The sequence below is a fragment of the Molothrus aeneus genome, chromosome 1, assembly GCF_037042795.1.
Source record: "Molothrus aeneus isolate 106 chromosome 1, BPBGC_Maene_1.0, whole genome shotgun sequence".
Classification (NCBI taxonomy): Eukaryota; Metazoa; Chordata; class Aves; order Passeriformes; family Icteridae; genus Molothrus; species Molothrus aeneus.
Genome location: NC_089646.1, coordinates 47,147,554 through 47,160,334, shown reverse-complemented (window position 1 = coordinate 47,160,334; position 12,781 = coordinate 47,147,554). Strand labels below are relative to the sequence as shown.

At 40.9% G+C, this 12,781-nt stretch overlaps 1 protein-coding gene across 1 annotated transcript in view; it reads right to left on the bottom strand.

The window, feature by feature from the left end:
• NPSR1 (neuropeptide S receptor 1) overlaps positions 1-12,457 on the bottom strand; it is a 59,105-nt gene extending 46,648 nt beyond the window's left edge. Inside the window, exons 1-2 of the mRNA XM_066572101.1 lie at positions 12,444-12,457; positions 11,731-12,006 (exon numbers count right to left, since the gene is read on the bottom strand). Coding sequence (XP_066428198.1) covers positions 11,731-11,877 — 147 coding nt within the window. The 5' untranslated portion in view covers positions 11,878-12,006; positions 12,444-12,457. The remainder of the gene's footprint in view (positions 1-11,730; positions 12,007-12,443) is intronic.
• Between the last annotated feature and the right edge of the window lie 324 nt (positions 12,458-12,781).

Here is a 12,781-nt window from a genome sequence, read left to right as displayed (position 1 = left end):
TACATCCTAGCAACCGTTTTACGTTTTGTCAATGCAGTCTTTTGGGGTCTTTCCATTCAAGACAGCAAACCCACAACATGGGAGTTAGAGGAAGGTGGAGGAGGCAGCTGAGGGCTGCAGCTGAGGAGGGGTGCCAGATGCTGGCCCTACAGACGTGGCCTCAGCAGGCTGGGGGAAAGATGCTGTCAGTAATACATGACTAGGCTGATAGTAGAGGAGAAACCAGGGATAACACTCATTAAAAACATTTGTAAGCCACTGTGGGTAAGCAGAAACCAGAGCTCCTTCTGCTTGCAAAGAAAATAGCTCACTGTGAGCATGGGGAGGGAAGGTGAAATGAAAGAAATGGAGCAGGGACATGGAGCTTCCTGATTTATAATTAGCCTTAGTGCCTTCTCAGCACTTAGCCCCACTCCTGGCCAGCAGTCATTGTCCCTCCTTGTCCCTCCCATCAACCCCCCTGAGAAGCCTCTCCTGGGATCCAGCCTCAGCTTTGCTCCAGGTAGGGAGCCACCGTACCTTGTGGATCACAGGGTCATGCAGGGAAAGCAAGACCTGATGAGGAGCAATTTGATGTTGCACTCTGTGCCTGAGCCCAGAGATTAATTTAAGCAGTTAGTTGTGTAGAGAGGACTTCACTTTTCCCAGCATGATGATTTTCACCAACATAGTGTCATCTCACCTAACTTTAAAGTTCCAAAGAGACACAACTGTTCTAAATTGTCTTAGTATTGTCTAGGTAATAGCAGTGTCTCAGAGATGAGTCACCACTCATCTCACCTACCTTGGGATGACTTGTCTCCACTGAGTATAGAGTGACCTAGATGAGACAACCTGTGTGGGCTAGATAGTTTGCCTTTAGATTCCAAAAAAAAAAAAAATCTATCTTTTTGGGTTACCTGCAAATCTCTTGAATTTCTTGGGAACAAATTTCCTTAAAAATGTGTGGCAGAGATATGGTGAAACTATTTTTATGGGGATGCTTTTCTTAGCACAGGAATTGGAAGGAAATGTCTTTTTTGGAAGACAATAAAATCATTAAAGATAACATTTCATATCACTTTTGTCCTTGAAATCAATGATTTCTCCTCAGGGTTTGTTTTGGTTTTTCCATTTCAGAAAACATATTTCTCACATGAAGAAAACTAAGGGACTAGACTTGTTCCGGTTTTCTTTGGTATAAAATCAGAAGAGCATTTTCTCAAACGGAATTATATTCCTGTATTATACTGATATAGATAGGAATAGAAGAAGGATCTGACGCTCAAACCTTCTTATGTTTCCCACAGAAGAAATAGCTATGGAGCATCAGAGGCTGTGTTAGAAGGATAAGAGCGCAGTACAAATGGTCAGATTAAATCCCTTCTGCCAATTTCAAAGCAATGCCTAACAATTAAGCAATGTTAGACTCCAGACTTTAAACCAGACTGCAAAGATAACTTAAAAATGCAAACACTGAAAATGGAGGTAAGTCTGGAAGGGCCGTAGACAAAGAAATAAAGCCAAAATTTCTATTAATCTATTTGTGGGAGCTGCCATTCTGACTAAAAGGAAAAATATCTCATTCCTGAGGATTAAGAAGTTGTAACAATAGGCAACTTAAATCACTGCAGCCTCTCTCAGTCTGTGTTAACTTGCAGAATGAAAACTTCCATGGTTATTAATGGGATGCCCACTGTGATAAAGGCCTTTGCAGAGGCTAGGATCGGAATTCAAAATTATCTTCATGAATTGGAAACGTGTACTGGGAAAAAAGCAGCATGCTGTCCAACAAGAAGTGCAGGACTGCAGTGTAGTGAGTGTAATCTCTCTTGGTTGGACCAGCCTTCCAAACATCAACCCTCACACGCAGCACACATGCAAAGGGCCCCAGAACATCATGGAATCACCCTACCAAGAGGGCAACAGCCACCACCACTTTGGGATCAACATCAGGCTCATGTGCCTCTGTTCTAATCTTCCCACTGAGCCATGCCCACTCCTGGGCACAGTGCTTCAAGAGAGACACACAAATGAGTTGACATAAAGGATATAGTCAGGCAAAATGACTGAATGAATCAAGTTGCTAAATCCAGGAAAAGCCGACTGCAGGAAAAGATGAACACAGCACTGAGGACACAAAAAGACTAATGCAAAAAAGTAAAGGACTAATCTCTTCTTCAGATCCACTGTGGACTGGACAAAAAATCAAAACTATGGTACAGAATTCAGGATGAAAATTTAAAAAGAAAAAGAAGGCTTTAAAATATATCATAGATAGAGAGATTGATTGAGCCAGTGAAGCCATCTGTGAAGTCTTTAAAAATAGTTATTAGATTAGAGAGATAGCTGATGGATCTTTGAATCTCACTCCAGCTGAACTTTCTTTAGTTTTATTCATCATCTTCAGATTGTTTAGACATAGAAGTGTTTAGTTTCATGTCTTGTTCATTCATCAAACAAAAATACTTTCTTAATAAGAGTCCTAGACAAGGTAATTTACAAAAAACATGCTTCAATAATATGTTGTGCAAACATCAGAAGCATTCTGATAAAAAGGAAGATAATAATATCTCCCAAACCTCTTTTGACAAGGGCTTCTTTTGAAATGGGCATTAATAATTACACTAGATGAGAATGCCATGAGAGACTGGTGTCATACAGCAGTTATTTCACGTTAGAAAAGCTAGAGATGCTGTTGACATTATTAAGGTTACCAACAAATGAAAGTCAAGAGGATTTCCTTGGTTTGACTCGAGCCATTGCACATGCTGCTGTTCCACAAGGCTGATGTGTTTGGAGCATGGAAGTGCTCAACATCCAGAAAGCGTATTCAGGTTTTGCTATGTTGCTCCAAGATTAAAACCAGGTTTAGTCAATGAAGAAAATGCCTCTTCATGGGTGCAATGTAAGCCAGAAAACCTGTCTGAAGATTGTGTGCATTTTCCTTTGGCTATAAAAAAGGCTTGTCACTTTCTATCTCTAATTAAATTTCTGAATCCAGAGGCTGGAATAAGTCTAACAAGAGATGTATTCTGCTTTACATTTGAGGCAGAGATCACCCCTGCAAACCCCTTTAATCAAGACCATATTTAAATCCTTTTGGAGATGTTGGGTGGCATTTTGGTACTGCAATGCCATCCCTCCTTCCAGTTCTCCCCAGCCAACTTCCTTGCTCTGTCTTCTCTGAGGATTAGTATCTCTCTTGCTGGGGAGCACAAGCTGTGATTATAGAATGGGGATATATCTGATAGCCCATTCCAGTGGAGGAGCTGTTCCTCATGTCTTGAGGTGCAAAAGCCTTTGTCTAATATTAGAGAAGTTGCCTAATAGAAAGAGAGGTTCAACTAGAAATGGACAAAGATTATTTGTACTTGGACAGGGACCCAATCTAAAACACTTTGGCTGCTGAGGCTGCTCTGGAAAAAATTGGTTACAGGTAAGAAATGAGCAAATAGAAAAAGAGAGGGAGAGATACTCCATGCCTGGAGTGGCTGACTGGCCCTTTAATATGAGCACTGCAGGCCTGTGGTAACTTCTTAGTCCTGCTGACCTGGCATCTTTCTGCACCCTCCTCTTGGTCTCCTGGGTGAAGAAGAGGAATGATCCCTCATATCACAAGCCAGTAGCAGCTTAAGTCTCTGAACAGCTTTTTCTTGACAGTTGATAAACTCTGGGAATACACAAATGATCTTGCCTTTGGTATATTTTAAAAATTATGGGGTTAGCATAGCAGCAATTGAGATTGTAAGAGAGCTGTAATCATGAAGCAAGCCAAGCAATTTTGCAAGAGTGCTCTTAACACATAAGAAGAATATATAAATCCCCTTGTTAAATTGGGTAACTGTCATGCTTGTGGTCAAGTTCACCCCTAGTAGATTGCATTGCACTTTCTTGAAGGAGGGAAAAAAAGAGAAAAATCTTTTCTCATTCTCTAAAATAATCACATTAATTGCAGACCATGCAGAAAAATGGAGCAGTCTAGATTAGCAATTTTTTTAATCCTACTATAGAAGGTTTGGAATCTTGAATATTAAAAACTGAAAATGTTCAGTTTTAACATCCCCCATTTATGATGGAAACTTAAAACCCTTAAAAAGAAACCCAAAAAACCCCAAACAAAGACCAAAAAAAAAAAAACACAAAAAAACAGGAGAATTAATTTTCCAGAGGCAGACAGGTGCCATGCAGTTTGACTGATTTCTGTCAGGGATTTATAATCAGCTTATCTCTAAGGCAAATTGCACTTTTGACTGTAACACTGAGGGGAATAAAAGGAGTACACCCATTAACCCAATTAGGGAGTTTTAAAGGTACTGACTAAACCTCTGATATAATTAATTGAATTTTTAAATAAATAAACAAAGCGAAAATAATAAAACGCCTCTTTTCCATACTGCCAGATTCCTACACAGCAGAAACCCTAGAGGAGCCTTCTGGGGTCTAAGTGCTGCCTACAATTATCTGGCAGGAGGGTGCAGAGAAGATGGAGCCAGATTCTTCTCAGATGTGCACCACGAAAGGGTAAGAGTCCACAAACAAGGCTTGCAACATGGGACATCTTGGTGTGACATTACAGGGAAAGTTTCTTCATGAGAGTGGTCAAGCATCAGGAAGGGAACCCAGAAAGGTTGTGAGATTTCCATCCCTAGAGATATTCAGAAATTAGACAGACACTGCCCTGAAAAATCTAAAATCATTTGGATTTGCATTCAAGTGGCTGGTTCAGGCTACCTCCAGAAATCCTTCTCTACTTGAATTATTATGCACACACACATAAGACCTATTTTCTTAACAAATATTCTTAAAACTAGAAGATACTTAAACAGACATAATCAGATTAGTGGTTTGCACACGTTGCATATTATTTTTTGTATTACAGAAACATGAATAGCTCAGATCTTTCTGGAAATCTTTACGTAAATTAAAATTTGCTCTACAAGTAAAGAGTATGGCTGTAAAGGCTACTGGCATGGAAATGGCAAAACCACCATTGTCTTAAGAAAAAGGACTTTAAAAGTCCTTTTTTAAATATTTACTTGAAGTCCTGAGATGAAGAATTTCTGCCAGGTGTGATCAGCTTAAAATGTGGGCTTCCAGAAATGAAGTGTGATGCCACTGAAGGGGTCATGACTATGGTTATGCTTGCCACCTACAAAATAAAGGTTCTTTTATAAACAAAAAAAAAAAAAAGAACAAACTTGGTTAAAATTCCAAGGAAACATCCATATTTTCTCCTGTGCTGAAACTTTCTACACAAGTTGGGTTGTGAAAAAAACCCCACAACGGACAGCAATCTGCTTGAAGAAAAGCTGTAGATGCATTGTGTATACTTGTGTTGTAGATAACAGTTCTAACGGTCAAGAAGGAAAAAAGTAAGGGACACCAAATATCTTACAAGAGGAGGCACAACGAACAGAATACTTGGGCTAGAAGTAAGCTTCACAGGGCAAATGCTAATGACCTGACTGTGAAAATTCAGATCACTAATTCATCTCCTAATGCTCAAGAAAAGAAAAGCTGAAGAAAAATGGCTGAAAAGCTCTTGATTCATTTGCTGATAGGCTGTGTCTTAATAAGAAAGAAACATAAAACTGGGAAGGTCACTGGAATCTGCAGCCTTGGCTGTCACAAGCAGCAGGAAGTTGTACTGTCCACCCCTGTAACACAAATATGTTTTGAAAGAAGGTTCTCCATCCAGCAAGGCAAAACTGAGAAGATGTTTCTACTCAGATCTCACGCAAGATATCCCTAAAAATTTTGGGAAAACAATTTGATTGACACTTAAAAACCCAGGGAAAACTCATGTGAAGGTAAGAAAGACTGGGAGAAAAGAAAGTTCCAAGCTAAGTTTTATATTTTGTCATTGAAAGTGCTTCCATTATGATTGAATTTGAGAGAAACACATTTCAGCAGGCAACAAGCCCTCTAGGAGTTGATTTTTTTTTGTTGTTTTTAATTAGTGTGGCTGGAATGGAGCCTGATTCAAAGTGCATAAACACCAGTTCAGCCTCAGGTTTGACTCTGGGACTGCTGCTTTCTCATTTAAATGCTACTGGTTGTGCTTGATAGCCCTTCTATCCCCTGTGCAGAGGCTGCCTTCTAACTGATTACTTGGGTTATTCTCCCAGCCCAAGGTTATGGAACATTCTGGCAAAGCTGGGATGCATTGCCGCATGAAACCTCCACCAACATATCAAATATTCTGACAACAGTCACTTCCCAAGGAGTCCTTATCGTTGGAAAAAACACACAGCTGGAAGGAACACAAGTTGATTTTTTCTGTTCTGTTGAACTTGAGAAGCAGTTTTGTATGAGTTTGTGTTGATATGGTATTTCACTCATAGTCTGTTATGTTTATATGTTACATAGAGGAAAGATCTACAATATTTTCTTCCTTTTAGACTTAGGGAAACAGAAAAGCTGAGAAATAGACTGAGAAAGTCTATTCACTAAATTGGGACACTTCCTTATGGAAAGGGGCAATTTTGTTATCAAGATTAATTTCTCATCTTTTTGAAATCTAGCAATTTTTTTTTTCTGTGAACCTCTGCTTTTTAAAAAAACCTATTTATTAGCTCTGACTTCATCACCATGGATAAGCAGGGTCCCTTCAGTGCACACAATCTAATGCATGCTACTTGCAATGATCTTTCCAACCTCAACAGCTGAACGAGCCTCCACTCTGTCCCAAAATTCTCTATAGGTATGATGGTGACAGTCAGTAACAAATGTGATTAATTCAATTCAATTCTATCACCAAATAGTTCTTATTTACCATTCTGTTGAGATTTGGTACAAGACAGATAACAAAGGCAGGCACTATACTGTTCAGTTATTGCAGGATGTTTTACCCATTGCACTCTAGGAAAATTCCACAGAATTAGACAGATATTCCTGATTTAAATGTCATCAGGAAACATAAATTTTTAATGGTGTACCTATCTATTTTTTTGTAGAATATTTTCAATGTAGAAAGATAATATTAGACCACTCAAAGGTCTATCCATAATTTTATGATTTCTGACAGCCCTATTTAAAACTCTGAAGTGTTGTTTTTCTTAATCACTTAAAATTATCATGTATGCCTAACTGTAAAATTTAAATATCTCAAAAAATGTGAAAAAATTTATACTTCCTAGGCACATTTATGTAGGAGATGCAGACAGGTGCAAACCGTGTGCCTGTGTGGAGCACAGGGACAATAGTATGAGGTTTGCTAGTACAGAACAGCCCAAACCAGTTGGCTCAGAGCTGCTCCCTGCCGGGCTGTCATACTGCCAGACCCTTCTGTGCTGTGTTTAAGCCACTGGATGAGGCCAGCCTGGCCAACGGCACGGCAGCAGCAGTTTCCTAAGGAGATTATTCTCAGCACAGCATCTCAGGAATAGCAACAGTCATTACAGCATATTGCAGAGGCTGTGTTCAGGAGTCCCTGAGACCTTATTTGTGTAAACTTAATCCTCCTCCTCTCCCCCACTGAAAGATTGCAAAGTTACCTCTGAATTATTTGATATGTCTATTTTCTAAAATGTGTGATTGCATTTGCAGAGATTACTCCAGAAATTTGACAGCACCCATTATTATTTTCCTATTATGTATTCAATGATGGGATGCTCTGTGATATTTGCTTGAAAATCAGAATGAGCAATAGCATAAGCAAATACTTTTCAGGAGATAAAATGACTCCTACATTTGGGTGAAAGGGTAGGGACATTAGACTGTGACTTCAGCAGTCTCTGAGATCACCTGGAGCCAAATCCATGTAACTGGACAGTCCTACAAAACCTCTTGACATGTTGATCTCCTCAGCTCTTTGCTGGTGATGGTAAAAACCCCAAGCCTTGTAGAGAGCATTAGCTCCATGGATAAGCAGCCCATGTTCTTAGAGATGTGCTTACTAGTGCTAGGTTGTCCTGTCCTGTTTAATATCTGAGCTACATGGGCTAAAACACACAGGTACAGGGAATGCTGTAGTGCTGGGGGAGTACAGTCAAAGACATACATTTAAAATAATTTGTGATTGTTTTGATAGGCACACAGTTCCTCCTGAAAGCTGTAACACTTCAGTTTCACTGCTGTGCTGTTGCTGCATGGCACAGGGACCAGGGCTTATGGGGCCACAGGCAGGGGTGTGTCAACATTTGGACCAGTGATTGGGGCTCCCACTTGGCACAGGGGACACTGGGGTTCCCAACAACCTTGGATGTAAACAACAAAACCTTTGTGTCCTGCTGTACAGGCGGGGACTCTACACAGCAGGAAATAAAAAGTACTACTTGATGGATTCCCAGCTCTGCTGGGAGGTAGGAAATGATGGTGGGAACACAGTCCCACTGAGAAAACTCAGAGTTGCTGTTCCTTTCTCTTTTTGAGCACTCCAACCTTTACTTTCCTGCGTAAAAGCAGAGCGTCTTCTTTCTCAGCAGAGCTCTTAAAACAGATCCCTACCCAATCTTTCTGAGGACAAGCACGCGCTCCCACCATTGTAGGAGCGGAAAACTTCTGGTCTGTTTAGTATCTGGCAGGAGGAGATGCTTCCTCCAGCCCTGACAAAGTCTCCCAAACCCTGCACAAAATCAGGCCAAACCTATTCTGAGATTCAACCTTTTCTCCAGGCAGGTTTCTGGTTTGTACCGTGTTAAGTTTGCAGAGTTAAGAAGGTCCTAAAGTAGAGGAAGGTTACAGGTATTTAGATGATTTCTGCCCTTTTTGGACTACTGTATTTGGCAGGTGCTCTTGATGCTTAGAGCCCTTTTACACATGGATTAAGCACATATGGAGGAGATTGTAAAGGATTGTAATGAACTTTCCTTTGGCTTGGAAGGTTGGAGCTGTAATTAATACCAATTTGCACATCTGTTCTGAATTAGGTGCTGAAACAGCCAGCAGAATTCCTTATAGTTTAAGTCAGCAACATACCTGGATACCCCACAGAAAGGCACCCAGGAAGAAAGATGATCTGGGTTTTCAGGGACAATTTGCCATAACAGAGAAGCAAGACCTAAATGGCAGTGGGAATGAGGCAGTGCTTTTGCCATGGAAAGAACCAGCTCATCTTGCATGCTGAGTGATGCATGGATACACCCAGTCCTGCCCCAAAAGCTGCCATTCTGTATGCCAAGAGTCAGTTTAGTTAGCCCACATAGTCCCAAAATTAGACATCATTAACAAAGCTTTGATGAGCAGCTGGCCCTTCTGTAGTAATGACTACCAGAAGAAATTCTGCATTCCTCTAAGTGGAGGAAATGTTCCATTTTTGAGATAAAATAAATCAATAAAATTCTCCTCAGCCTTCCCCCCAAAAAGACAACAAAAACCTGAACTGGCAAAACATTCTCTAATCTAAACTAAACTCTGCAGGGTTTAGTTGTTAAGCAGAAGAAGAGACAGAAGCACAAATTTTTCTGGAAGAGAAGCAATCACAGCTCAGCCTTTCTGGCACTGAATACTCTAATGCACATTATTTTACTTTTGTCATGTTGCCACCACAGTATAACACAGACACTACCTGGGGTGGGTACTGCCCGTCCTTTTGCAGCTCGGGAGGAAAAGAAGACACCAGCACATGCTCATGTAGTTTGAGCAGCATGTGAGATACCCTGGCAGCTGTCATTGGGTAAAATCATTAAAAAGTCATAAACACAGTTACAAGGTGTCACTCCCTAGTCTCTTTTTATCAGTTTAGATCATGTTTTGCTCAGACTGCTTTGCTAAGGTAGGTTACACCTGCATTTTCCAAGCAGAAATAGCTTGTGTGCTGTCTGCACACAGACTCTGGGCTCAACCTGTGTAGTGACTTCTCACCCACACTACCTTCACAGCCAGCCACAGGTTACAGTGTGTTTGAAAATCCAAACCCTATTTGTAAGCCACATTTTGAACACCGAACTCTGTTTTTCAAATTCATTCAGCCTGTTCCATACTGAAACTTGAATTGTTTTAGCTGCTTAACTACAGCATTGTAAAGAGGAAGATGATGCTGCTTGGCTTGCTGAAGTGGGCAAGGACGCTGCCACAACATGGGCAGAGCTGGTGGAGGATGGCCAGCAGAGTCAACTGGTATCAGCAGCACCTTCCACATGTGGGTTTTACTGAGTGCTGAAATTGCTGGCAGGGAGCCCTGTCTTCCCTGCACTGCAGTCATCAGAGCAGGTGCTTTCTCCTTCCTTTCCTACAGCTGCACCAGCTGTCACTCGTCTCTAGAGTCAAAATATTTCCATGCCTATCAACAGCTAGTAATTGATGTGAAATCAGTGAGTCTCCTTGCAAAGTTCATGCTACATGTGCCAGAGCCAGGCATCCGGCAGAGACTCGAGCAAATCTAATGAGAAGTCCTCAGCTACAGAATTGTTTCCTTTAGCAATGGATGAGCATGCATGACTATCCTTGGTTCCCTAATTATTGCAATTTACTCAATCTCTCCTATTAATGAGCATTTTTCTGCCTGGGGACTTTCTAATCATGGAATTAATTGTCACTTTTACTATTATAAAATACTGCTCCCATGACATTGTTCAGATTTACAGCCCTAACTGTGAAAAGAAGATAGGAGATAAAGAGAAAGTTGTTAAAATATTTTTCTTGTCCCTTGTGATTTCTTTTTCAAGAGCATTTTAGGAGTCTAACATGGAGAGGGGAAAAAAAAGGAATAAAAAATAATTTTCACCCTTGAAATCCTAGGTAGGAAGTATTACCTTAGCAATTATAAGCAGCATGTTAAAAGAGACCCTCACTAATTAAGACTGGCAGTATGGATCATCTCTTTCTTAATCAGGGCTGGGAACCTGCTGTAATTCCACCGATTCCACTAGGATTGTGTCAGAGCACTACCAATCTCACAGATACAAAAATTGCTCCTGAATATATCCCCTTTTACCTCACATGTTGTCAAATGATATAAATGCCTGGATCTTTCCTGCTGAAATTGATCTCTTTGGTGCTGAGGTCCAGAAGGAATTGCAGGGCACTCCTAGCCAGACTTTTTAATGACTTGAACTTGTACAATGTACCATAAAAATAAAGAGACACATGGCATTCAGAACAAAATTAAGCAGTAGCAACAGGCAGAGAAATCTGAAGGAAATATGAACTTCAGAACTTCTCCTGAATCTTTTTCCTCCATTTACATATTGCTAGGGTGATGTTTAGTTTTGGAGATGACTGAATACACTTCCCATTCAATTGAACAGCATTCACTACTGAATGACTCATCTAATGCATTCTTAACAACAGATTTCTAAAGACACTGCAACCCCCACTCAATTCACAAAAAAACAAACAAACAAACAAACAAATTAGAACCTGTCCCTCACGATTAAAAAAACCCCAAACAACAAAAACCCTGTCTCACTTGTGTACAATATTTGTTACAGCTGGAAAATTGAAAAGAGATCCCTTATGCCAAGACGATGCATCTAAGAAATTACATTAAAAATGTGTTAAAATAATGCAAGCTTTTGACTAAAGATGCATGTATAATTACAATACCTCTACAGAAAACCAGTACTGTCCTCTCTTGGAAGGGGATAGAGTTAGCTAAGACATGTAAATCTGAAGTCTAATTTCTACAAGTATTTTGCTTTTCAGTAAATGCCTCACACATGCTGTCAGTTTTCTTTGCAGGGAAAAAAAACCTACCAATATCTGGGAAAAAAAGTTAAAGAATCTTAGTTATCTCCCCACATATGTGCTGAAAATGCTCCAAAGCTGCAAGCATTTGAGAAAAGTAACGCACCCCTAAAGTAATACCTTAAAGGAATAGTAAAAGGATCCCCACTCCTCTTCTGCCACCACTTCTGTGAAAGTCACCGTTTCAGTGAAAGTGACAAGGGTAAGATCCAGACAGCTGGTGCCTCCCTGGGAGCTGCTGCTGGCTTCTGTGGAGTTGACCTCCATCACTGGATTTTGCTGAAGTTGTCCAGGTGCTGGTTTTAGTAAGAGTTAATGCAGCCAGGCTTCTCCTGTAAGAGCGCAGCACAAAACCAGCTTCTCACTGGCTACCAGAGGTGTCGGGCTTCAGTGCAGCTGAGTGATAGGAAAAAAAAAAAAAGCCAAGCTGGCATTCCTTTGAGCTTTCTTTTGGTACAATTCTGACAACAGCCATTCACATGCTCTTCCCAACAGCAGCAGCCAGTAGCAAAGTCTGCACACATGGCCCCAGCCATGTGCTTTGTCGACTCTGGATTACCTTGCACCCCAAGCTGCTAGCTCTGGAGTCAGGCACACCTGTAAAAGCATGGAGCTCTTCCCTGCACTGAGCCCAAGAGCCTGGGTATTCTGCTCAGCAGCATTGCTTACTTACCTTAGCTGACCTCACTATGATGTTGATTACCTTTAGTCTTATGGTATATCCATAAACAAACACCAACATGCTCTCCCATATTAACAAAACCCTATTAAGTTTGTAGGCTTAAGGGATCTGTCAATATCTACCTGACTTCATAAATAGACCTCTCCCTCACCTCTGCAAAGAGCTGGAGTGTGCTGCCACCCAGGAAAGCAGTGCTTTCTTCTCCATACAGAAAACCTGCCTGGAAAGGCACAGCTCCTAAATACTTAGAGGCTCAAGACTCTTCAGAATGAGGTAATCAATTATCTCTCTATTCACAGATTTTCTGGGCACCGATCCCACACACCCTCTGTGTATTCAGATCTTTTTGCCCATCTCCAGCGGCGTCACTCCAGCCGTACACCAAGGTGACAGATGAGAGTGCACTCACCTTCCCTGACCAGAGCTCAAAGTCACTTGTAAATACAGCACTTGTTCAGCTTTGTGAGGATGCTCTGCCCCAATGACAGT